Here is a 23,569-nt window from a genome sequence, read left to right as displayed (position 1 = left end):
CTTCTTTTGCATTGGATCATGAGTGTTGTTTGTGTTATTTCCAGATCCTCCTAAAATCTTATCAGATCGGCGTATAAAAATTAATGCTATCAAAATTCCACAAGCTGCTCAAATGATTATGTTTTTACAAAGATTGAAAAATCAGGTTGCTTAAATTTAAGTATTCTTTCAATTAAGAATTTCAGAATTTGGTAGGATTATTAAGTTTTATCTGGTTTGTTTTCTAGGAATCTACCAGCTATTTGGAGATATGTGGGAGATTGAAATATGGGTTTGCTTGTATCTACTACTTTGAGATCTAGTTTTTTTTTTTATCTTTGGTTATTGGGTGTTGTGTCTCTACTTGTTTTTGTTTAATGGTTATATGACCTTCCAGGATTCCGTTATATGGTGGAGCAATATGAAAAAATAGGTTTCTTTTTAAATCTGGTTTTGGAAATAGTAATTTCCAAATCATATGTCAGTTGATCATAGTACATAGCACACCTAACTCAAGAAAAATGTTTGTTGCAAACAGTGCTTGTTGGGCTACTGGAGTATTAGCAGTCAAGGTATGTGCCGAGCTTTCTATTTTCTCTAGATTTGTTTTCCTTTTATACACACACACACACATACTGATTTAATTATAAGAATTCTCTTATGAATTTATTTTTATTTATTGAAATCAATTATTTATAATTATAGGTTCGTCAAGAAATTTTCCAATTGTTACGACTCTTATAACAAGTTTAGTATAATTCCTTCAACATCCAGAGGTAATTGTCTGTGTCATTAGTATTTCTACTACATGTGGTTTTATATACCCCATGCATAGTTGTTCAGCAGTGCATGTGCAATTGGTTTTTTAATTTATAATTACATAATTTGCTAAATAGGACCTCAACAAATAACTAATAGAAAATAGTGCAATCACACTTGAGAGGCTTGCATGGTTCCGTCCTGAGATTGCATCACCTCATATGGAGAATTTCATACAATCATGGTGTATTGCTTTGTCTATGTAAGTATTGGTCCATTTATGTAACTGCAAAATGCTTGCTTTCTATGGTGTCATCAGTCATCACATTAGGAACTGTTTGAATGGCAGGATTCGTGATGATATTGAAACGGAGGATGCTTTCCAAGGCCTATGCACAATGGTATGGATTTGATTTCAGAATTAATCATCATTAGGGGTATCAATAACTAAACTCGAGTAATTGGGATTCTTTCAGGCCCGATCAAATTCTTCGAGAGCTTTAAATTCACTTTTATTCAAGTGTGAAGCTATTCCAAGTTGGCATGTAAGCATGGCTTTGCTTGTTTTTAAATTATCATTAGAATTTATAATTAAAATGTCTTCTAACTAAACACATAAATATAGGAAATAAGGAGCAAAGAGCTACACAATGAACTTTGTTAGGTGTTGCATGGCTATAAACATGTTCATAATTTCCCTTATCTTTTTTATGATAATTACCCACATGCCTTCTAGTCTTATTTCTGTCATGCAACTCATATATCTAAACAGTTGAAAATTCTTTGATTTTTGATTTTTCAGTTTATCTCCTGTAATGCTAATGCTCATATTACTGCATCCTACTCCAATTGGATTTTAAAAAAAAAAAACAAAGACTTGAAAAAGAATCTGAAGTAAGAGGTAACACTGCTGGGGTGCATAGTTCAATCCTGCTTTTGCGTTCTAGTCTACAAACAGCTTTGCATCTGTTGCTTGTAATCATGATAAACGTAATTTCTGCAGACATTACAAGACTCAATTTCAGCAAATAAATCATAGGAAAGAGGAAGTTTGGCGAGCACAACGGTAAAGGTTTGTGCCTCACGATTAACATTCCATCAGATATAGGTAGCTATATTATGTCCTTTATGATTCTTCCATTTTTTTGTATAATGCAGCTAGCGAGTCTCTTGCAAAGTCCACTATTACTTTTACGGATGGTGTTTTTGAGCTATTGGAATTTCTTGAGGTAAATCTTTATGTTATTAAGCTCATTTCAGTTTTCAAACTTTTGTTTCCATAGACTATACTTAATGATAGGAAAATGTTTCCGAGACTCCAATAACATTGAACCTCTATTCTTATCTTTCAGGCGAGAGACATTCATGTTCTCATATTTTTAATAGATATCATACAGGAGGTAGGATTTTGAGATTGCCTTTCTGAGAATAGCTTGCTCATATTTCCAACCTCTAGTGATTTTTACTTTGCCAATTGTTAGGTCCTCAGACAGAAATTTCGCAGGTCTTTTAAAAATGTCAAAGTTGTCTTAAATAGAATGATATTTGATAATGACGGGCGCCTCATTTCTTTTAAAGGTACTTTTGAATCATTATCCATTATCACATAGCCAAGATCTTTTGGTTTCTGTTTCAATTCTTTAATTCTTCTTTTGGATGTTGTTGGATCATGCATGTTGGTTGTGTTGTAAATATCTTATCAGATCGGCTATAAAAATTTAAACTATAAAATTCCACAAGCTGCTCAGAGCATTATGTGCTCACAAAGATGTAAAAATCATTTTGCCTGAATTTAAGTATTCTTTCAATTAAGAATTTCAGAATTTGGTAGGATTATTAATTTTATCTGCTTTGTTTTCTAGGAATATACCAGCTGTTTGGAGATATGTGGGAGATTGAAAAATGGGTTTGCTTGTTTCTACTGTACTTTGAAGTTTAGTTATTTTTTTGACCTTTGGTTATCGGGTGTTGTGTCTCTACTTGTTTTTGTTTAATGGTTATATGACCTTCCAGGATTCCGTTATATGGTGGAGCAATATGAAAAAATTAAGTTTCTTCATAAATATGGTTTTAGCAACAGTAATTTCCAAATCATATCTCAGTTGATCGTGTGAAGAGTTTTATATAATTGGTATTTTGGATCTCGGATCAGATGAAATCCAAGATCATCTTGCAAAAAAATTCGTCTTTAAGAAATCATCAAAATTAGGTGGTAATTTTAGCTGGATTGGGGGAGATTGTGGATAAGGAACATAAGCGACTTCTTTCTCGTAAATAAATTACTGAGAAGAGGAAGGAAGAACAACAACGACAACTACTGGAAATGGAACGAGAGGAGTCGTGAAGGAGGCTGTAGCAACAAAAGAAAAGAGGCATGCTTTTTAACTTGGGCAAAGGAAGAAAAACAAAATGATCCTTCAAGTGAGCAGCAGCTAGAGACTGAACTGAGGAGACAATGTCATGAACGTGAGCAGCAGCTACCTCCTGTAATGCTAATGGTCAGATTAATGCATCCATTTTCAATTGGATTTGGTCAGATTACTGCATCCATTTTCAACTGGATTTTTTTAAATAAAGATTTGAAAAAGAATCTGAAGCAAGAGGCCTCACAATTGGATAATCCTGCTTTTGGCTTCTAGTCTATAAACAGCTTTGCATCTGTTGCTTGTAATCATGATTAACGTAATTTCTGCGGACATTAAAAGACTCAATTTCAGCAAATGGATAATAAGAATGAGGAAGTTTGGCGAGCATAGCGGTAAAGGTTTGTGTCTCAAGATTAACATTCCATTAGATATAGGTAGCTATGTTGTGTGCTTTATGATTCTTTCATTTGTTTTTGCATAAGGCAGGTGGGGGGAAAACCATAGTCTTCTTCTTGAGGAAGGCCTTACATATGATGCAATTAGCGAGTCTCTTACATAGTCCACTGTTCCTTTTGAGGATGGTGTTGTTGAGCTATTCGAATTTTTTGAGGTAAGTCTATTTGTTTACTGTTCAACATCTTGAGCTCATTTCAATTTTCAAGCTTGCAAAACCTCAACTTTTGTTTCCAGAGACTATACTTAATAGGAAAATGTTTTCGATACCCCAATAACATTGAACCTCTATTCTTATCTTTCAGGCGAGAGATATTCATGTTCTCATATTTTCAGTAAATATCATAGAGGAGGTAAGTTTTTGTTATTGCCTTTCTGGGAATAGCTTGCTCATAGTTCCAACCTCTTGTGAGCTGGTGTCTATGCATTTTACTATGTCAATTGTCAGGAAGAAAGTTCACATGTCTTCTAAAAATGTCAAAGTTGTCTCAAGCAGAATGGTATTTGACAATGACGGCCGCCTCATTTCTTTTGAAGGTATTTTTGATCATTATCCATTATCACATAGCCATGATCTTTTGGTTTGTTTACTTTGTTCAATTCTTTAATTCTTCTTTTGGATGTTGTTGGAGCATGAGTGTTGTTTGTTGTTTCCAGGTCCTCCTAATATTTAGATTGGCGTATAAAAATTTAAGCTATAAAATTCCACAAGCTGCTCGGAGCATTATGTGTTCACAAAGAATGAAAAATTAGGTTGCATGAATTTAAGTATTTTTTCAATGAAGAATTTCAGAATTTGGTGGGATTATTAAGTTTTATCTGGTTTGTTTTCTAGGAATCTACCAGTTGTTTGGAGATATGTGGGAGATTGAAAAATGGGTTTGTTTGAAGATGCAGCTAATTTCAATTGTTACAGCTAATCTCATTGAAGATGCAGATGTGAAGCTTTTTTTCCTCTGGATCAACGAATGTCATCTGAAGCAGAACTGCCCTTCCGAGTCTTGGTCAGATAAAGCTGTCGTTAAATCATCCCTTACTGATCATGATGATCTCAAGGTAAGACAAGCTTATTCTGCTTCCATCTTGTTATTCTCTTTGATTTCAAAAGTTGTTAGTTTAAACCATAGCTTGGTAAAGTATTTTGATGTCTGTATTGAAATGCTATTTTGCAAAGAGTGCTTCTTGCCACATTATGAAGTGTTCAGCATCCAGGCATTATGAAATGTTCATTTTATATTTATTTTTCAGCTTCTAGGCAGTATATGTCTTTAAACAGCAGACTTATTAGATTCTTATTTGATGCTCATATACTCTTGCTTAGCTCAGTATTAGTCTTGCGAGATTCATACTTATGTTCTATTCAATTTATTTTTCAATACTTGTTCATTTTTTAAATGCATATTTCTAGAATAAATTTGAGTTTGAAACAAATCCTTGACACATATATGAAACAGCTGCAATTCAATCCTACGATTTATGTTCTGTATTAGGCAACCAAGAAGTAGATGTCAATTTTGATTTCCAATTTTTAAGAAGTAAGAAGCACAGTGATAAGTAATTTTCCCCTTTTCTTAATTCTGAATTACATAATTCTGATTATAATTTTAGTTACGATTTTATGGAATTGCATGATTACTATTATAGAACTACATATTTTATATATTTGGTGATAAAATAAAAAATAACTATCTAGAAAATTAAAAAATAACAACACTACATACGACAGTTTCTCTTATACAGTTGTACTAGTGGCATGACTTTGAAATTTATTCAACATTTCAGGTTGTCTTCTCTCTAGGCTTGCTGAGTGTCTTAGTAGTGGGCCTAATGCTGCAATGTTCCGCTGATGATGCTTTCTTGTGCCAAGTTCTATGGTGTCATGAGATCAGAAAATGTTTGAATGGCAGGATTCGTGATGATATTGAAAAGGAGGTTGCTTTCCAAGGCCTATGTGCAATGGTATGAATTTGATTTCAGAAGTTATCATCATCAAGGGTGAATCAATAACTAAACTCGAGTATTTGGGATCCCTTCGAGGTCCAAGCAAATCTTTCGAGAGCTTTAAGTTCACTTGTATTCATGTGCAAAGCTATAGCAAGTTGGCATGTAAGAATGGCTTTGCTTGTTTTTAAATTGGCTTTAGAATTTATAGTTAAAATGTCTTCTAACATAAAACATAAACACAGGAAATAAGGAGCAAGGAGCTACACAATGAACTTTGTCAGGTGTTGCATGGCTATAAACAGGTTAGTAATTTCACATATCTTTTTAATGATAATAACCCACATGCCTTCTAGTCTTCTTATTTTAGTCATGCAACTCAAATTGTTTAGATTTTATATCTAAATAGCTAAATAGTCTTTGATTTTTGATTTCTCAATTTTTCAGTCTACCTCCTGTGATGCTAATGGTCAAATTAATGCATTCATTCTAATTGAATTTCTTTTTAAACAAAGACTTGAAAAAAGAATACGAAGCAAGAGGCACCATAAGTGGGGTGCATAGTTTAATCCTGCTCTTAGGTGCATTATGTGCTCACAGATTAAAAAATCAGGTTGCTTGAATTTAAGTATTTGTTTAATTAAGAATTTTAAAATTTGGTTGGATTATTAAGTTTTTGCTGGTTTGTTCTCTAGGAATCTACCAGTTGTTTGGAGATATGTGGAGATTGGAAAATGGGTTTGCTTGAAGATGCAGATGTTACAGCTAATTTCAATTGTTACATTACAACTTATTTCTTTGAAGATGTAGATGTAAAGCTTGTTTCCTCCAAATCAACAAATGTCTTCTGAAGCAGAGCTATAAAGGAAGAAGAACCAAAGGTTTGTCATTTTTATTTTAAAAACAATACTTTAAATCATTTTTTTGATTCAACATCTTATTTTTTCCACAACATTTCGAAAGCAGGAGCTGTTTCATCAAATGTATCGGTCTGTAGCTCATCGAAGGAGTAGAATTCTGAACCATATCCAGGTTTGCCATTTTTGTCAAAGCTTTCAATTATACTGTATTTTCTTACAGTTGACATGTTTGAAAAGTATTAATCACGTGAACTATCTGTTTGTCGCTATAATTTGCAGGAGAGAGACATTCATGTTCTCGTATTTTCAGCAGGGCTTGCAGATATCATAGAGGCGGTAAGTTTTTGAGTTTGCCTTTATGGGAGTAGCTTGCTTATAGTTCCAACCACTTGTGAGCTGGTCCCAATGCTATTTACTATGTAAATTGTCAGGTCCTCATTCAGGAACTTCACAAGTCTTCTAAGAATGTCAAAGTTGTCTCAAATAGAATGGTATTTGACAATGACGGCTACCCCATTTCTTTAAAAGGTGTTTTTGAATCATTGTCCATCGTCGCACATCCAAGATCTTTTGGTTTTTCTGGCACCAAGGATAAGCGTGCAGTGTCAAGTCAGAGGGTAAGCTATTGTCCTTGATCAATCTGGTTGTCTATGTGTTTGTGTGTGGTGTATGTTTGTTTACAATTTTCATTACTCCAACATGGCTCACTTTCCATGTTGGCTACACAGGAAATATTGGCTACTATCAAGGGATTAGCAGATTCATTAGAAAGAAATGGGTTCATCAGCTACTTTATTTAACAGGTAGTTTGCATTTTATATGTTGTGGAGCTAAATGCTAGCAATTAGGCTTCCTTTCTAAAATGCTAGCTGAGCAGTTGTTACTCATATATGATACAAATTTCTATAATATTTGAAATTGAGAATATGTATCAATTGGTATATTACTTCCATTTCTAAAGCAGCACAATGAATTAGTTTTTCTTGACTTAGATCTGTAAAAACAAAGAGCTGCAGTGAGGAAGGTGCAGGAGTATTACAAGGAAAGTGGTGATATCGATGGACATTGAGGTAACTTCCTCGCTGTCTGACTACTGAAAGGGCTGTAGTGAGTTATCTTCTATCATTTTCTACACGGCTTTTTTTATGTTGGGCCTACAATATTTTGTCTTTTATATGTTAGATTAATGTTCTTACAGAATTAGCTAACATGTTTTTTTTTAGTAATTTATATTCTTTTCTCTAGGAAAAGGGTTTTTTGGAACAACAAAAGAGAAAAATGTCCTGACATTTTTGTTAGTCATCTTGAAGTCTTTATTTAACAGGAAAGAGTGTTGGGCTGGACTCAACACCTCAGTACAAACAAGGTGCATAAATTTCACTGTTATAATTATTCTATGTTCAGGAAGTACAAAGCTTAGGAGTTTGACTGCTCTGAAATTTTCAATTTAGAATGCATTACGTTCTAGGGAAATAAGGGGTCCTATTATATTCACATTCACAAGGTGGTCTTTGATCTTCTTCTTTTTTTTTATGAATAAATTTGTATTAAAGAGCCACGAGAAGTGGCTAAAAAAACTCTGAAACTTAAGCTTTCGCACAAAAGTGACCTTTGAGAAAAGGCACGCTAAAGGCTACAACTCAAGAAGGAGGCAAGAACGGAGATACATCAATGAAAAAGAATACAATCCGGGTTCCTATAAAATTCTAAACCCGAATAAGAAAAGCTAGAATCATTACACTTGACATAGAACCCAGCCGTAGTTAAGCATCTAAACACAACATCTTCGACCTCCGATGACTTATGATTGTATAACCTTTTGTTTCTGCATTTCCACAACTCCCAAATGGTGGTGTCCCAAAGAGAATGCCAGAGTTTCAACTTGCTTCCGAGAGGAATTAGAGCACGCCATGATGTTTGAGCTTTGATGATTATGATTTTATTTGTTTTGAGCAGGTTTCTATTAATGTGGCTGAGAGTTGCGATGTTAATTATCAAGTATTGAACCAACACTATCCTTATACATGTAATGATAATAGGTTTCTTTCCCTCTCTCTCTCCCCCACCCTATTGGAAGTTGCTCATTTTTCTTTTTTTTGCAGGGAATTCTCAATAACCACCATGACTGGAAGTTATAGACGTGTTCTTTGAAAGCCAATGGAATTTGAATGGCATGTCTGCCTTTTTCTTCTCATCATATAGTTTTGTTGGTTTGGATATCTGGATTTTGCATTTGACCGACTGTAATTTTCTTCTTTTACAGGGAAATAGTAAGAGACTTCTTGCTCATAAATTAGTTATCGAGAAGAGGAAGGAAGAACAAGAACTCCATACTGGAAATGGAACGAGAGTTTTCATCAAGAAAGCTGCAGCAACAGAAGAAAAGAGAAGAGGCTGAGCAGAAGAGGCATGCTTTTGAACTTGAGCAAAGGAAGAAGAACAAAATGATCCTTCAAGAAATAGAGCAGTGAGAGAGAGAAATATTATAGGCATTGCTAGAGGAGAGAAGAGGTAAGAGAGAAGAGGCAAAATAGAAGAGGTAGCTTCACTGATAGAAGCTGCCTTTCAACGACGATTAGTGGAAGAGACTGTCTTCATGAACGTGAGCAGCAGCTAGAGACTGAACTGAGGATACAACGTCATGATGGGGACCTCAAAGAGAAGAATATGCTGTCTCAGATTCTAACTCGCATGCGCTCTTTTCTTGGTGTAGAATGGGCACTATATGAATAGGTGGCAATTGCAGCTATAGACTGCCAATCTCTTGATGTTGCAAAGGTATTGCATTCAATTGTTACAACTAATTTCATTGAAGATGCAGATTTGAAGCTTGTTTCCTTCGGATCAACGGGTGCTTTCTGAAGCAGAATTACCATTTTGAGTCTTGGTCAGATAAAGCTGTCGTTGAACCATCCCTAAATGATCATGACGATCCCAAGGTAAGACAAGCTTATTCTGCTTCCATCTTGTTGTTATCTTTGATTTCAAAAGTTGTTATTTTAAACTGTAGCTTGGTTTGAAAGTATTTTGTTGTCTGTATTGAAATGCTATTTTAAGTAGCTAGCCAAATGATTGGGTGGAAATGTAATGCCCGCACTCTATTCGATAGGTTTTTTAATTCAGTTTATATTTTTAATTTTGCGAAGAGTGCCTCTTGCCACATTATGAAGTGTTCAGCATCCAGGCATTATGAAATTTTCTTTTTATATTTATTTTTCATCTTCCAGGTACTACAAGTCTTTAAACAGCAGACTTATCATACTGTTATTTGATGGTCATATATTCTTGCAAAGGTTAGTATTAGTCTTGCTAGATTCATACTTATGTTGTTCAATTTATTTTCCAATGCTTATATGTTTCTAAAATGCAGATTTCTCGAGTAAATTTGAGTTTGAAACAAATCCTTGAACCTATATGAAGCAGCTGCAGTTCAGATACCAAATTTTATGTTCTGTATCAGACAACCAAGAGGTAGATATTGTCAATTTTGATTTCCAATTTTTAAGAAATAAGAAGCACGAATGTAAGTATTTTTCCCCTTTTCTTAATTCTGAATTACATAATTCTAACTATAATTTTAGTTCCATTTTATGGAATTGCATGATTATAGAACTACGTAACTTATATACTTACTGATAAAATAAACAATAACTACCCAAAAAATTAAAAAATACAAAAACACTAGAAACGTCAGTTTCTCTTATAGAATTTGACGTTTAGTGTTTTATATTTGCTCATTACATTAATTTTGAAATCTTTTTGATCTCAGTATTTACCCCTTTTATAACAGGGGTTTCAAAGATATTGTTCAGAGAACAAGATTAAACTATCAAAGGTATGTATATATATGTTTAATCTCCAAATAAACTTTCATGTTCTCATTGTTTTTATTCTAACAAGGCTATTAAGTTTGTGAATTTACTCTCAGATTGATCATTTATGTCTTTCTCGCCTTTGCTCAGAGACAGTAGGTGGACTTCCCGGTTTTTTTCTATGCCTTAACCGAAACTGAGTATTGACTTATCTGTTTTTCAGCTGGATCCGGGCAGCCTAAAAAAACTTTTCTTCATTTTGTAGGATGTGTTATTATCTTACATTGTCTACTATATACTAAAGTAGTTTGGTTAATGGTTTTAATCTCCATGTCAGGAACAAACACAAAGATAAGTGCTCTTTCTTCTTCTTTTTGAATTTCAATTATATATTTTTGATTTATAATTGTAAAGTTTGGTTTTATCGTTATTGAATTGTATGATTATTATGAAATTTTTGTAGTTATATTTTGTGTACAACTAGGGTTTAGAGGGTTATGAATAGGGTTTTAGTATACTTATAAGGGTTAGGATTATGGTTTAAGGTTAGTATGTTTAGGGTTAGGGTTATGAATAGGGTTTAGTATCTTTATGGTTAGTGTTTAGTATATGTAGGGTTAAGATTAAGGTATAGGGTTTAGTATATTTAGGGTTAGGGCTTAGTATATTTAGGGTTAGGGTTAGGATTTTAGGGTTTAGGGTTAGGGTTTAGTATATGTAGGGTTTAGTATATATAGCGTTAGGATTAGGGTTTGGTATATTAGGATTAACTCTAGGTAAATTCAATTTTTTCCCAACTTCCATCCTTCTTTTTTGTGCAGTTACGGCCTTTTATTTCTAACTCGCATGTACTCATTTCTTGGTGTAGAATGGACAATATATGAATAGGTGGCAATTGCAGCTATGGACTGCCAATCTCTTGATGGTGCAAAGGTATTGCATTCAATTATTACAGCTATGAACTGAAACATCTTATATATTTGCCATGCTGGTCCTTGGCCAGCTCCTCACCCTGCTGCAATTGGTAGACTGATTAAGCTAATAAGTTAAAACTTTTATCTGCAAGTAGACATGAAATAGTATTCCTTTCTTTGTTTTATCAGCTTAACCTGTTGTTAAGTGTGTGTAGTTTTTTTAGAGTTTGTTAGAGGCGGTTTTTTTTTCTCTGTTTTCTCAAGCATTGGCAGCATATGTAGCACGGAAACGGAAACGGGAAACGAAAACGATACGAAACGGACACGGGGAAACGAAAGTTTTTCAAAATGAAGGACACGAAACGTGGGGGAAACGTGTAAATAACAAAAATTTAGGGATATATTTATAAAAATATTATTTAAATATTTATGATAATTAACAAAATAATTCAATTTGATGTACTAAATATTTAAAATTTTATAAATATATAAAAAATATAATACAATTCAACACAAATAAGTATATTTGTTGTATTGTGGGCAATGCGAATGTAAAATTTATGGGTAACTAGTTAGATTTTTTTATTTGTGGGTAATAATTTTAAATTTTTTACAAATTTTAATTTTTATTATTTACAGAAACGGCCCGAAACGTTTCGTACGGGTGTCCAAGAGTTTCTGGTTTCCGAAACGTTTCCGAAACGGGAAACACAACTTTATCGAAGTTTCCGTGCTTCTTAGACAATCGTAAAAAAATTAAAAAATTAAAATTAAAATTGATTATATAATATAGAACAGACAATTTACGGTATCATACACTCTGATTTACAAATTTACTTACAAAAACAAAAGCTAAATTATCAATTCTTTTGCTAATATCTTTATTTCAACAAAATACATACATTATTTCTTGTTCAACCATCACTTAAACCCTTCATAAAGAAAAGATAATAAATTTTTTACAAAATAATAACAACAAACAATAAAAACAACGTTAAAAAAATTATTATAATTATTAAACGATGTCATCTTTATTGTTAAAAGATTTTCGATCTGTCTTTATTAATTTATGAAAAACTGAAATTGATATGCGTTTCGTCGATAAAATTTACTCCAATAATAACAAAAATGGTAAAAAAAGTTGGTTATTTATTATAATTTATGAACTTAAAGTAATATAGAAAAAATAGATGACTTCCGTCAACGAAAAAAGTAAACCATTAACACCAGTCGAATAAAAAATAATAAGAAATTTATAGGCAGCTAGAATTATTTTAGAGAAAATAAAAGAGAACATCACCTGAATGTTAACTGAAGATAGATTTATTTTTTTGTTGGTTTATATATATTTTGATTATCATTTATTGACCTAATAATTTTTTAAATTCAAGCTTTTATATTTTTTTTATCAATTATGATTATTTTTTACAATTTTTATAATTATGTTCAATTTGAAAAAATAAATTGCAACCATGTCAAAAACTTTGAGTGTCATTTTTGATTCAAATTTTTGCGTCCATTATTTACGACTAAATTTTACAAAATATTATCTACCTTCTAAAAATAATTGTCAGGAATGTTGATCGTAATTGATAAAAAATATAAATACTTATACTTAAAAGTAACATTTAAAATTTTGGTAAAATTCAAATTAGATATAATTATAAAAATAAATTTGTTTGGTGGTGATAGATAAAGGATGCAAATGTTTAGATTTAAAAATTATTTTGGCTTTATTTATTAATGAGGAATTTATATTTTAGGCATAAATAAAAACTCTTTAAGTTATTCAAAAACAACATGTAAGTCCTTCTATTTTTTTACCATTTTTTTAAATGCTAAAACTTTCATTAATAATAACAAAAATTACAAATATGAACGATTTCTCAACACATTGAGTAAACGACTATAGAGGATATGATGAGAGCGGTAAAAACCGTCATCGAATAGGGCTATACTGCCATCAAAGGTCACCCAAATACAATTACAAATATTATAAAAACTACAAATGTAAAAACTTGCAACATATAAAAATCTAAAATTTTAATACATTGCAAATATTTAAATATGTTCTAAAACCGTAAACCGATCCTCAAATCGAATTTAGACAATCTCTACCATAAGCGTCATCCATAGAGAACATGAACACCTACATAAGGTAGAAAAATTAAAAAAATATAGCAAAAAAAACTGAAATATTTATAATAAATATCTTTTATTTGTAAAAGATGATAAATTTAAAGGGGGCCTAATTACTTAAAAACCACCTACCTTATAACTTTTTTTCATTTATACCATGACCTAGGAAAATTTTCATTTGTACCCTATTTTTGATTTTTATGTTTCATCTCTATCCTAATGAGTTGAATTGACCTATTTTTTTTTAAAAAAAAAGTTTAAATTAGTCCTTCATTTTTAACATATATTATGATGAAACGTTAATATTAATCATTTATGTATTTTGTTTATAATATTTTCATCCTTAAATTGATTAAATTATCAAATTTTTTAATTTTGGGGTACAAATGAAATATAAAAATCAGAAATAGGGTACAATTGAAAATTTTCCTAGGTCATGGTATAAATGAAAAAAAGTTACAAAGTGGGTTGTTTTTAAGTAATTAGGCCATTTAAAGGGTGGGCCTATTGCTGGTAGTATAAGTAGAAAGTTAGGGTTTAGTATTAGGGGTGTGCAAAATAGAACCGAAACCGAAAAATTAAACTGAAACCAACAAATTCGGTTCGGTTGAAAATTGTATATAAATTTCCGTTGGCCGATGCGGTTTGGTTTTGAGTGTAAAAAAATTTCTCATTGTTTTATCTGTAAACCGAACCGAAATAACCGAATAAATCGACCAGTTCAGTTCGGTTCAGTTTGAAATATTTTCTTTCTCTAAAATTTTAGTTTGGTTTGGTTTTTAAAATCTAAAAAATTCGGTTTGGTTCAAACTCAATGTACATCCCTATTTAGTATGTTGGGTAGAAGAAGAAGAAGATGGAAGGAAGAGCCATTTAAGCCCACAAAAATTTCATCACCCTTCACAAAACTAGATAAATAACTGAAAACTTTATATATCAAGTGTCAAAAAATTAATTAAAAGGACTAAAAAAAACAAAGGGTTTTTTGCATCATTTTTATTTAGTACCTGAAATAAAAAAATTAAAAAAAATTAATATATACTTTATCATTGACTATTACTATTTTATTTTATTCAAATTATAGACACTCATTCATATACCGGAATATTTCGAAGAGAATAAAAAAATTATAAATAAAATTATTATTCTGTTAAATAATTTTTTTTATAAATTAACTTTTCTATTAAGAAAGTTTAAAATTTTTTAGTATATAAATTTATCCTTAATTATTTATCAATTTAACTCGGAAAGAATATATTTTAGTAAAATAATTTTTCATATATAGAAAAGGTAAAATATTGTAAAAAGGCCAAATCTTTCATAAAAGTTTCACAAAGTCCTGACTTTTTAATTTTTTCGATTTTGACCAAAAACAGATTATTTGGTTTCAATTGTGGCCAACTCTCAATTTGTTTTCAATTTTGCCTATGGGGCGCCTACGTGGCATGCACATATATTGAAAGGTCAGGATTTTTGTGAAACCAAATATTCTATTTTTGGCCAAAATTGACAAAATTGAAAGATCAGGACTTTTGTGAAACCAAATAATCAGTTTTTGGTCAAAATCGACAAAATTAAAAGATCAGAACTTTTATAAAATTTTCGTAAAAGGTTTAGCCTTTTTACGACATTTGGCCTATAGAAAACTATTTCCGAAAGGTCTAATGTCTTAAAAAAACCCCGACCTTTTAGCCCCTTTTCAATCATACCCTGACGTTGAAAATTTATCAATTTTACCATATTTTGCATTTTCTTGTTTCAATTGTACCCTGAAAAATTAAATTAACGTCTTTTGCGTTTGGAAATTTGTTTAAAACATTCTCCATGTCTCGCATATATTTATTGTATATTTTTAAAATTTATTTAAATTTATTTAAATTAATTAAGAATTTAAATTAGTGTTAATTTGATTATGGTTTTTAGTTAGTTTTTAAAAATAAAGGACTTATTTGTACTTTTTTGAATAAAAAAGAATTTAATTTCATGTTTAGACTTAATTAATTGAATGATTTCATCATTTAAGTAAAAAAATTAACAAAAATTAAAATATTGGGGTACAATTGAAAACGGAAAATTCAAAAGTGGGTAAAATTGACAAATTTTCAACGTCGGGGTGGAAAGTTTAAAGGTGAGGGGTTTTTGAGTGATTAAGCCTTTCCGAAAACAGTATATCCTTTTCTTATCAACAACAGCAGCAGCAACAATAATAGCGACGGCGACAATTTAAAAATTCCAAACATTAGAATAATCTCTTTTATTTTAAACCAGCTTAATTTCACTACTAAAAGAAGCCACTGAAGCAACTTCCCATGCCTACCTAAACCACTACGTTAGGCCGCCAAATCTTTCATCACCATTTGCCAGCCTAATCCAGAACCTGAATTTGGTCGCTACTTCTATGCAGTTTATGCATTTATAGGCACAAATAAATTTTAAAACAATTAAAATCAAGAATGTTAGGGAATGGAGTTGTGGGAATTCTTGCAGAAACTTCTAACAAATGGGAAAGAAGATCACCGCTAACCCCGACGAACTGTGCTACACTTCTTCTTGATTCAAGAAACAGCGAAAATGGAGTTTGTCGCATTATAATACAGCCCTCAACCAAGCGAATCTATCATAATTCTCTCTATCAACAAGCTGGTTGTGAAGTTTCCGATGATTTGTCTCCCTGTGGACTTATTTTGGGCATCAAAAAACCTAAGGTAACTGCCTCTCTGCTTTGTTAACATCTGATTCAGGGCAGAAAATTTTGGATATGAACTCAACACGACACAAAATTAAGCGGGTGTGGATTAAGTTTATAGTGTTTAGGCTATAAATAGATCATCTAATACACTCTACTCCAAAATGACACGTTTAAATCTGTTTAATTCAGCAAAATGTTTATATACAGATTAACAAAATTTATGTGTAAAATTAAATTTAATTTTTATATAATAAGTTTCATAGATTATTGTAATATGTTTAACTGGAAACAAGTTAAGCATATTCTTGTGTAAATTATGATCTATAAGACATGTTTATTAGTTACGGGTTAAACAATTCGTGTTGTGTTAACATTGTGTTTGAATGTTTGAAAAGATTATTTAAATGGGTCGTGTTTAGGTCATCGGATATGTGATATTTTTAAATGAGTTATAATGCTGGAATGGGAAATCTTGAGCGTTTTTAGAGGAAATGGAAAACAAATGTCTAAAATATAGAACTCGATAAGTTTTCGTAGCATATGATTTTGATGTTCTTGATGAGTTTTATTTGTTTGTAGCTGGGAACCATTTTGCCTGACAGAGCTTATGCAATTTTCTCGCACACCCATAAAGCTCAGAAAGAAAATATGGCCCTGTTAGATGAGGTATATATATACACTATGCAGTCAACTTAAAGACTGATTTATCCTTGATAAAACTTGAATTTCTGTTTAATTGCTTAATTAATTATTTAACTGTATGATTTGCAGATTCTTGCCAAAAGGGTGACCCTTTTTGATTATGAGCTTGTTGATGGAGACCAGAAAAAGAGATTTATTGCATTTGGAAAATTTGCAGGTGCAGCTGCAATGATTGACCTGTTAGGAGGCTTAGGAAAGAGTATGATCATTAATCATTATCTGCATTCTTTTTAAATTGATTAAAGAGAAGTTCGATTTGATTCAATTTGCTGAAACTTTTTCAGGGTATTTAAACCTTGGATATTCTACACCTTTCCTGTCGATGGGTGCGACTTATATGTACACTAGTTTGACAGCAGCTAAGGCTGCTGTAGTTTCTGTAGGTGAAGAAATAGCAACTAATGGACTACCATCAGGAATTTGTCCTCTTGTCTTTGTATTTACCGGCGCCGGAAGTGGTACTATTTTGATATCTATTCTGCTTTTAGTATTTGCACATAAATGAAAATGATAAAACAAAAATGCTGCAAGGGGAAACAATGAAATAAAAAAAGGCGAAAAAATGCATTGTTTTATAAAAATAGGTTATGCATCCATATTATTGTCGAGCCTTGCTTAACATCTTGAACTTTTGGTAGTATTATGATGCTGCACCCTATTCCTGTATTTGCTATCGATTATGCTTTTGGTATGTACTTATGTTGCATGAAAATAGAAACGCTGGAAAGGGAAATGCTGAAATTGCATACGCTCAAATGGAAACGACAACATCCATATTCTTTGTAAGAATAGGTTAATAAGTATGAAATTTCAGAAGCCCAAAGTGTTTCTAGAAATAAAAACAAAACAATGAAATAGGACTCAATTAATTTTAGTGCAACATGGGCATTTACTTGTGACTATTGTGCAGAAATTATAGATTTTAAATCTAGTTTGCTCTTCAGGTTCTGTTGCTGCACAGGAAATATTCAAGCTCCTTCCTCATGCTTTTGTTGATCCAAGCAAGCTTCCAGAACTACTAGAGACGGTACGCAATAACTTAGGCATAATACACTCACAATTTTATTTTCTACAGAACAGTGATAAATAATTGAAGTTTTATTTTCCTACAGCCTCCATCTTCATCAGATAGAATCTTCCGAGTTTACGGTTGTCAGGTTACCTCTGAAGACATGGTTGAACACAAAGATGCTACAAAAGAATTTGACAAGGTAAAAAATTTGGAACTTCGCTTTAGGTTTTGGCTTCAATTGCTTCAGTAACATGATTAATCTTGCAGGCTGATTATTATGCAAATCCAGAGCAGTATAAACCTATTTTTCATGAGAAAGTAGCCCCATATGCATCTGTTATTGGTAAGTATAAACTTCTAATCTTTTTTTTTTTTTTATAATTTTAAACTTTTAGTCTTGCAATTCTATTCCAGTGACAAGTCATAATATATCTCGATTTTGTTGCAGTTAATTGTATTTACTGGGAAAAGAAATTCCCCCGTTTATTAACTACTCGTCAGCTTCGCGATCTTGCAAGTAAAGGATGCCCGCTTACTGCAATTACTGATTTGACTTGTGACATGGAAGGCTCTATAGAGATTCTCAATCAAACCACCACAATAGATTCACCTTTTTTCAGGTATTTCTCAAGCTTTTGTTTAAAGGTACATTTTTACATTTGATCATTTGAAGAAATCTGTTTCAGGTATGATCCTGCTAATGATTCATACCATCCTGACATGGAGGGAAATGGATTGATATGTTCAGTTATTGATAATCTTCCAACAGAATTACCAAAAGAGGTGAACGAATTTCCGATTTACGAGTTTCTGTATAACGTTAATATAATTATCATTTATTATATATTACTTCTTACATTTTAACATTCTTATCAATTTCAAGGCATCTCAACATTTTGGAGCATTACTGTCGAAATTTGTCGGAAGTTTATCTTCCACATCAGACATCACAAGCCTACCTGCACACCTGAGGAGAGCTTGCATAGCCAATGGAGGAGCCCTTACTCCTCCGTATAAATATATTGAAAAACTGAGAAGTTCCAACTCAGTGTAAGCTTCGATCCTTAATCAGATGGAGTTACATCTGATATCAATCTGTTAATTTTCAATTTGTGTTCTGAGGGGAAAATGATTTCAATCATGCCATTCATTATAATATTATCAAGGACTATGACACTTTTGGCATGACATTATAGAGCATAAATTCTGTAAACATCTACCTCATTCAATTGATCTAAGTGCTTATTCAAAAAAATAATTGATCTAAGCGCGGAAAATTTGCACGCAACTTATGTATTTTCAAACTGATATGAACTTACTTAGAAAAGGCTGAAACGGGAAACAATGTTATTTTTTATAATAATAGGTTATTAGATAAAGTTTCTTCAGAATCATTTATGAAATGGAAAGGAAATGTCAAAGCACGAGAATCTGTAATTTTCCGTTTACAGACCAAGAGAGAACGGAAAGCCAGTACCAGGTAACCAATTACCCCCTGAAATAAAATTACCAGCAGTATATGGTTGAGCCTCAGCTGCACTTGTCATCACTTTGAATCCCTTCCACGTAACCCGATTTGCTGTGCCAGCTCCCAATCCTGTGTTCTGATACTCCCTATAAGTCAATGTATCAAGCGCAAAAGTTCCATCCCACATGAACCACCCGGCTGGATGAATAATATTAGTTATATCAGACTGCATTATAACGGTTCTCGAATACAATTTCCACGGTCTGCCTAAATAACTTTGAACACTGCCGCTCACCGCTTGTAAATCCTGAGTTCCACCGATCCTGCATTTTTGGATAACTATGCCAGTGTTCTGATTCGGGTCTTCGCGTCCTTGTGCTGTGACCATGTTCCGTTGGCCTGGATTGGGACGACGGGCATGTATATCACAGTTTTGGAACACGACTGCTGCATTTCCAAATATGAAATCTACGGAACCAACAATAACGCAGCTGATATAGAATTGACGAAGTCTGTGTACATAAAGTGTGTCCTGATAAGCCATCATTGAACATCTGTAAAATGCTGATAAATCCGAGCTTACGCGTATTGCTACAGCTTGATGCTTCGATGGTCCAGCTGTGTTTTGAAAGGTTATTTCTTTGGCTAAGAATCCGTCCGCATTAACAGCTGCAATAGTTTTGTAGTTACAGATTAGAGCTTCTCTATAAAAATATAAAGTATCAGGAAGTAAATAAATTCCTTCTGAAGGAAATAAATACTATGAAACATGTTCAAATAATTAATTTAACCGTGGTAATAATTTTCAAATGCAGAGTCTGGAATTTTCTTTTGTGGCAAATTCTATGTTCTTACTTTTCCACCAATTTCTGCCAGACATTGTTTAAGTAAAGATCAAATCGTCACATCAAGCAATAATGTAGTAGTGTCCTCTGTTTAATTACAGATGGCAATCAAAAAAAGCAAAACTGCCCATAAAAGTTCATTTGGACCCATCAATTTGGATAACTTTTTTTTAAAGAGTTTAAATTTGTAATTTAGATTTAAAACACACATAATTTATCAATTTTGAATCATTTTACACCTTTAACCATCAAATGATGTCCAGGTGACATCAGGCATCAGCTTAGGGTGTAAAATGAAAAAAAATTAACAAATTGTGAGTATCCTTATTTAAAACCACAAACCCACACTCTTAGCCCAATTAACAAGTTCGGTAACTCCCATAATCTATTACCCCAATTAAAGACGATACTTTCAATCTTTAGATTATATAAGGATAAAATTGTACAATATAACAATATTAGGAATCGGGACCCATTTTTATCCTTAATTGACACAAAAATGGAGAATACTAATCTTAATGGATCCAAAAATAAAGAGCATATTGTCGTTAATTGATCAAAATGGTTGAAAGTGAATTAATGGATTTTAAATCACAAGTTTACGGACCAGATTGGCCTTTTTATGTTTTTTTTTTTCAAACAATTCATTTGAACATGTTTATCCCCGTGCAGATCACAGTAAAAACTTACCCACAGTTGCAGAATTGAAAGTTGTACTGCCATCAACCACATTTCTGCTAGCAGTAATGATAGTGTTCATCCTCCCATCACCTAAGAACATTAGGTTAGTTTTGCTCGACGGTATATCCACATTCTCTCTATAAACCCCAGCTTTAATCCTTATAATATATCTACTGCTGCTCCTTGACGGTGCAGCAGCCACCGCCTCCGACACCGTCCGGAAATTTCCACTTCCATCAGCTGCCACAACAACATTAGGAGTCGGATTTGTGGCCTGCAGTAGCCTACGGTCTCCGGCCGATAACCATCCCGGCCATTCTTCCTCTTCAAGCTTCCTTTCCGGTGACAATGACGATGAGAATTTTTGCTCGTTGGCCATATCTGCGTCTGTCATTTGCTTAATCATGGCTAAGGCGTTTCCACACAGGCGGTGGACATACCTTTCATCATCCATAAAGGATTCACGAACCTAATAGCACAAAAAGAAATCATCTGAAATGCGAACAAAATGAACCATTTTGCACGGAAATAAAAATGCCGGAAATATTTAAATCGGAAATGGTGAAATGGATAAACCATATCTTTTAGGCAGAGTGCTTTTTTTTTTTTAATTCAAAATTTTAACCAATTTTTTTTTCTCCAACAAAAAATCCATCAATTTTATAAATTGAATTTTTTAGTTCCTAACTTGACTTACTGAATAAAATTACATAAACAATTCATATTGGATACACCAAACAATCATTCGACAATAATAATGTTGACTTAGCGTATATTATAATGTTCATGTCGGCTTTTTTTAACTCAGTATTCCGATTTATCAGAAAATGAAAGTTAGTTACCGACATTATTAAATTTTGAAGTTCCTGTTGTAATTAGCAAAAAGTTTGTGATTTATGTTACAATTAACCCATTAAATAATGATAACATTTGAAACAAAAATCAAGTTCACTAACTACAAAAATTTGTAACCCGAATTTTAAGAGTATTTTCCAAAACCAAAAGGGGAACACATAAAAATCAATAAGTTTCCGTACAATATAAAAAAACCATTACAAAAACAAAAAAGAAAGTGTACCTTTTTGTCTCCTTTATCATGAGAAAACCCATCAAGACAAGTTACTTGATTAGTCATGGCAGCACTTATCAGTATCTTAAGCTCATCAGCATGTTCTGCTACAGATTTTTTCAAAGAAGGATAACCCTCAAGATCCTTCACAATTTTTCTGATCTCATCTACAGTATCATTCAACATCTGCATACAGTCTTGCAGAGCAGAAATTTCTCGTTTTGTGTAGTTTCTTGCATAGCTAAGAGTCTGAATTTTACGATAAGTTTTGTGAACTGTCGGCTCGGTTACATTCAATAATAGTAGTATCACATCCTTCGTGCTCGTTATCTTGCTCGTAGCTTCGGCAGACAGTACTGAGATTGTTGAAAAACACTGGCTAGGGTTTAGCGTAGAGCTGCATGCGGATTTGATAATGGCGTGAGCTGATTCGTCGGATTTACCCGTTCTTGAGGGAACACCGGCGACAATGCCGAGTATGGCGGAAATGAGAAGTATAGATGAAAAGAGTTTCTTCATTTTCTTTCTGGTTGTTCTGTCGGTGAAGGATTTTAACTCTATTATAGGATGATATTAATAATAAAATTTGAATATGGAATTTATTTATTTGATTAAAGAAAGTTTGATGTAAAGATTATTAATGTTTTTGGGATTTTGTGTGATATGTGGGGACGTGATTGAATTATATATGTCATGGACAGGAATTAAAATTTTGAGAACATAATGTGTGGAGGATAATGCGAGGTGACTTGGCAAGGCGTTCTACTAACTTAAATAAGATCGCGGTTTACAAACCATACTCATATATGCAGCCGTTTAAAATTTGAGGTTAGAGTCTGCTCCGTAATGGACTTACAGTATTCAAGTAAGGATTAGTCTGAATGTGGAAGGTTAAACGTGATGTTTCATCATTGAGATCCGTTTAAAAAACTTCATGAAGCTTTACCGAAAAAAGATAATACGTACTTTTTCTTTCAGTTATTGATTCAACATTTATTATTTGATCAACCAACTGAAATTACTTGAATGCAATTGTTGGGGTATTAAATTTTAGGATCAATTAATTTTCATATTGTTTCAATCTAGAAAATAAATAAATTTTAAAATTGTTAACAATTATGTTATTTTTACTGATTTCAAGTTAAATTGAATCAAGTGGCAACCAAGTTTTACCACATCATATTTTTCTCTCTACATTAATGATGAATAGTAAGCTTTTGTGGTCATAAAACTTTATTTTAATTTTATTTTTGTTGCAAGAAGAAAATATTGTTATTACATGACATGATAAAATTCAATTGCCATATAAACTCAATTTAATATGAAATCACTAATTAATTTTCTGTTACTTATAATTTTAAAATTTGATACTTAAATAAAAATTTAGTGAATTCAAAAATATAATAGCAGCAACTTTTAATTTTTATTGAGATAAGAGTTACTTTGCTTTTTTTGATTGATGCACAAGCATCTAGCATATTCGGATGTACATTGGGTTGGATTAAATTGAGACTGTTTTTTTGCCTATAGTAGTACACATGTGTCTCTCAATTTATGGGGACTACAATGTCGCATGTGGAAATTTCTGCACAATTATCTATTGATCTGAGTTTGAAAGGTATAGTTACAGAAAGACAATTTTAGATATTTAAAAAAATACGTAGGAGAAATGGAGAAAACTTAAGGACTAAAGATGATTAATATCCAAATATTAATTACAACCAAACTTTTTTATTTTTGCAATGTTATCCTAATTTCTAAAATTTGTTGCAATTATGTCCCAATTTGTGTTTATGTAGAAAAATAAGTACATGGTAATACAGATAGATATCATCTATAAGGCTAAAGATACTTCAAACATAAAATATAAATAACAAAAA

At 32.2% G+C, this 23,569-nt stretch overlaps 3 protein-coding genes across 3 annotated transcripts; 2 read left to right on the top strand and 1 right to left on the bottom strand.

The window, feature by feature from the left end:
- The first annotated feature begins 3,916 nt into the window (after positions 1-3,916).
- On the top strand, positions 3,917-7,574 carry LOC126668712 (uncharacterized). Its single transcript, XM_050361895.2, has 11 exons — positions 3,917-4,094; positions 4,393-4,613; positions 5,340-5,516; positions 5,744-5,803; positions 5,946-6,054; positions 6,194-6,379; positions 6,465-6,530; positions 6,638-6,694; positions 6,790-6,975; positions 7,087-7,161; positions 7,351-7,574. The coding sequence occupies exons 1-6, from the start codon at positions 3,980-3,982 to the stop codon at positions 6,244-6,246; spliced, it is 735 nt and encodes a 244-aa protein (XP_050217852.2). The 5' UTR covers positions 3,917-3,979; the 3' UTR covers positions 6,247-6,379; positions 6,465-6,530; positions 6,638-6,694; positions 6,790-6,975; positions 7,087-7,161; positions 7,351-7,574.
- Positions 7,575-15,438: 7,864 nt separating this feature from the next.
- LOC126667792 (alpha-aminoadipic semialdehyde synthase-like) lies at positions 15,439-18,814 on the top strand. The gene is made up of 10 exons (XM_050360871.2): positions 15,439-15,928; positions 16,492-16,578; positions 16,684-16,813; positions 16,899-17,072; positions 17,559-17,641; positions 17,727-17,825; positions 17,894-17,969; positions 18,075-18,246; positions 18,313-18,409; positions 18,510-18,814. The coding sequence occupies exons 1-10, from the start codon at positions 15,677-15,679 to the stop codon at positions 18,678-18,680; spliced, it is 1,341 nt and encodes a 446-aa protein (XP_050216828.1). The 5' UTR covers positions 15,439-15,676; the 3' UTR covers positions 18,681-18,814.
- A 142-nt stretch (positions 18,815-18,956) lies between these two features.
- On the bottom strand, positions 18,957-22,265 carry LOC126667791 (pectinesterase-like). The gene is made up of 3 exons (XM_050360870.2): positions 21,699-22,265; positions 20,630-21,089; positions 18,957-19,763 (listed from the first exon to the last, which is right to left on the bottom strand). The coding sequence occupies exons 1-3, from the start codon at positions 22,206-22,208 to the stop codon at positions 19,072-19,074; spliced, it is 1,662 nt and encodes a 553-aa protein (XP_050216827.1). The 5' UTR covers positions 22,209-22,265; the 3' UTR covers positions 18,957-19,071.
- Positions 22,266-23,569: the final 1,304 nt, after the last annotated feature.

Source organism: Mercurialis annua, linkage group LG2 (assembly GCF_937616625.2).
Source record: "Mercurialis annua linkage group LG2, ddMerAnnu1.2, whole genome shotgun sequence".
Lineage (NCBI taxonomy): Eukaryota > Viridiplantae > Streptophyta > Magnoliopsida > Malpighiales > Euphorbiaceae > Mercurialis > Mercurialis annua.
This window is presented reverse-complemented; position numbering and strand designations above follow the sequence as displayed.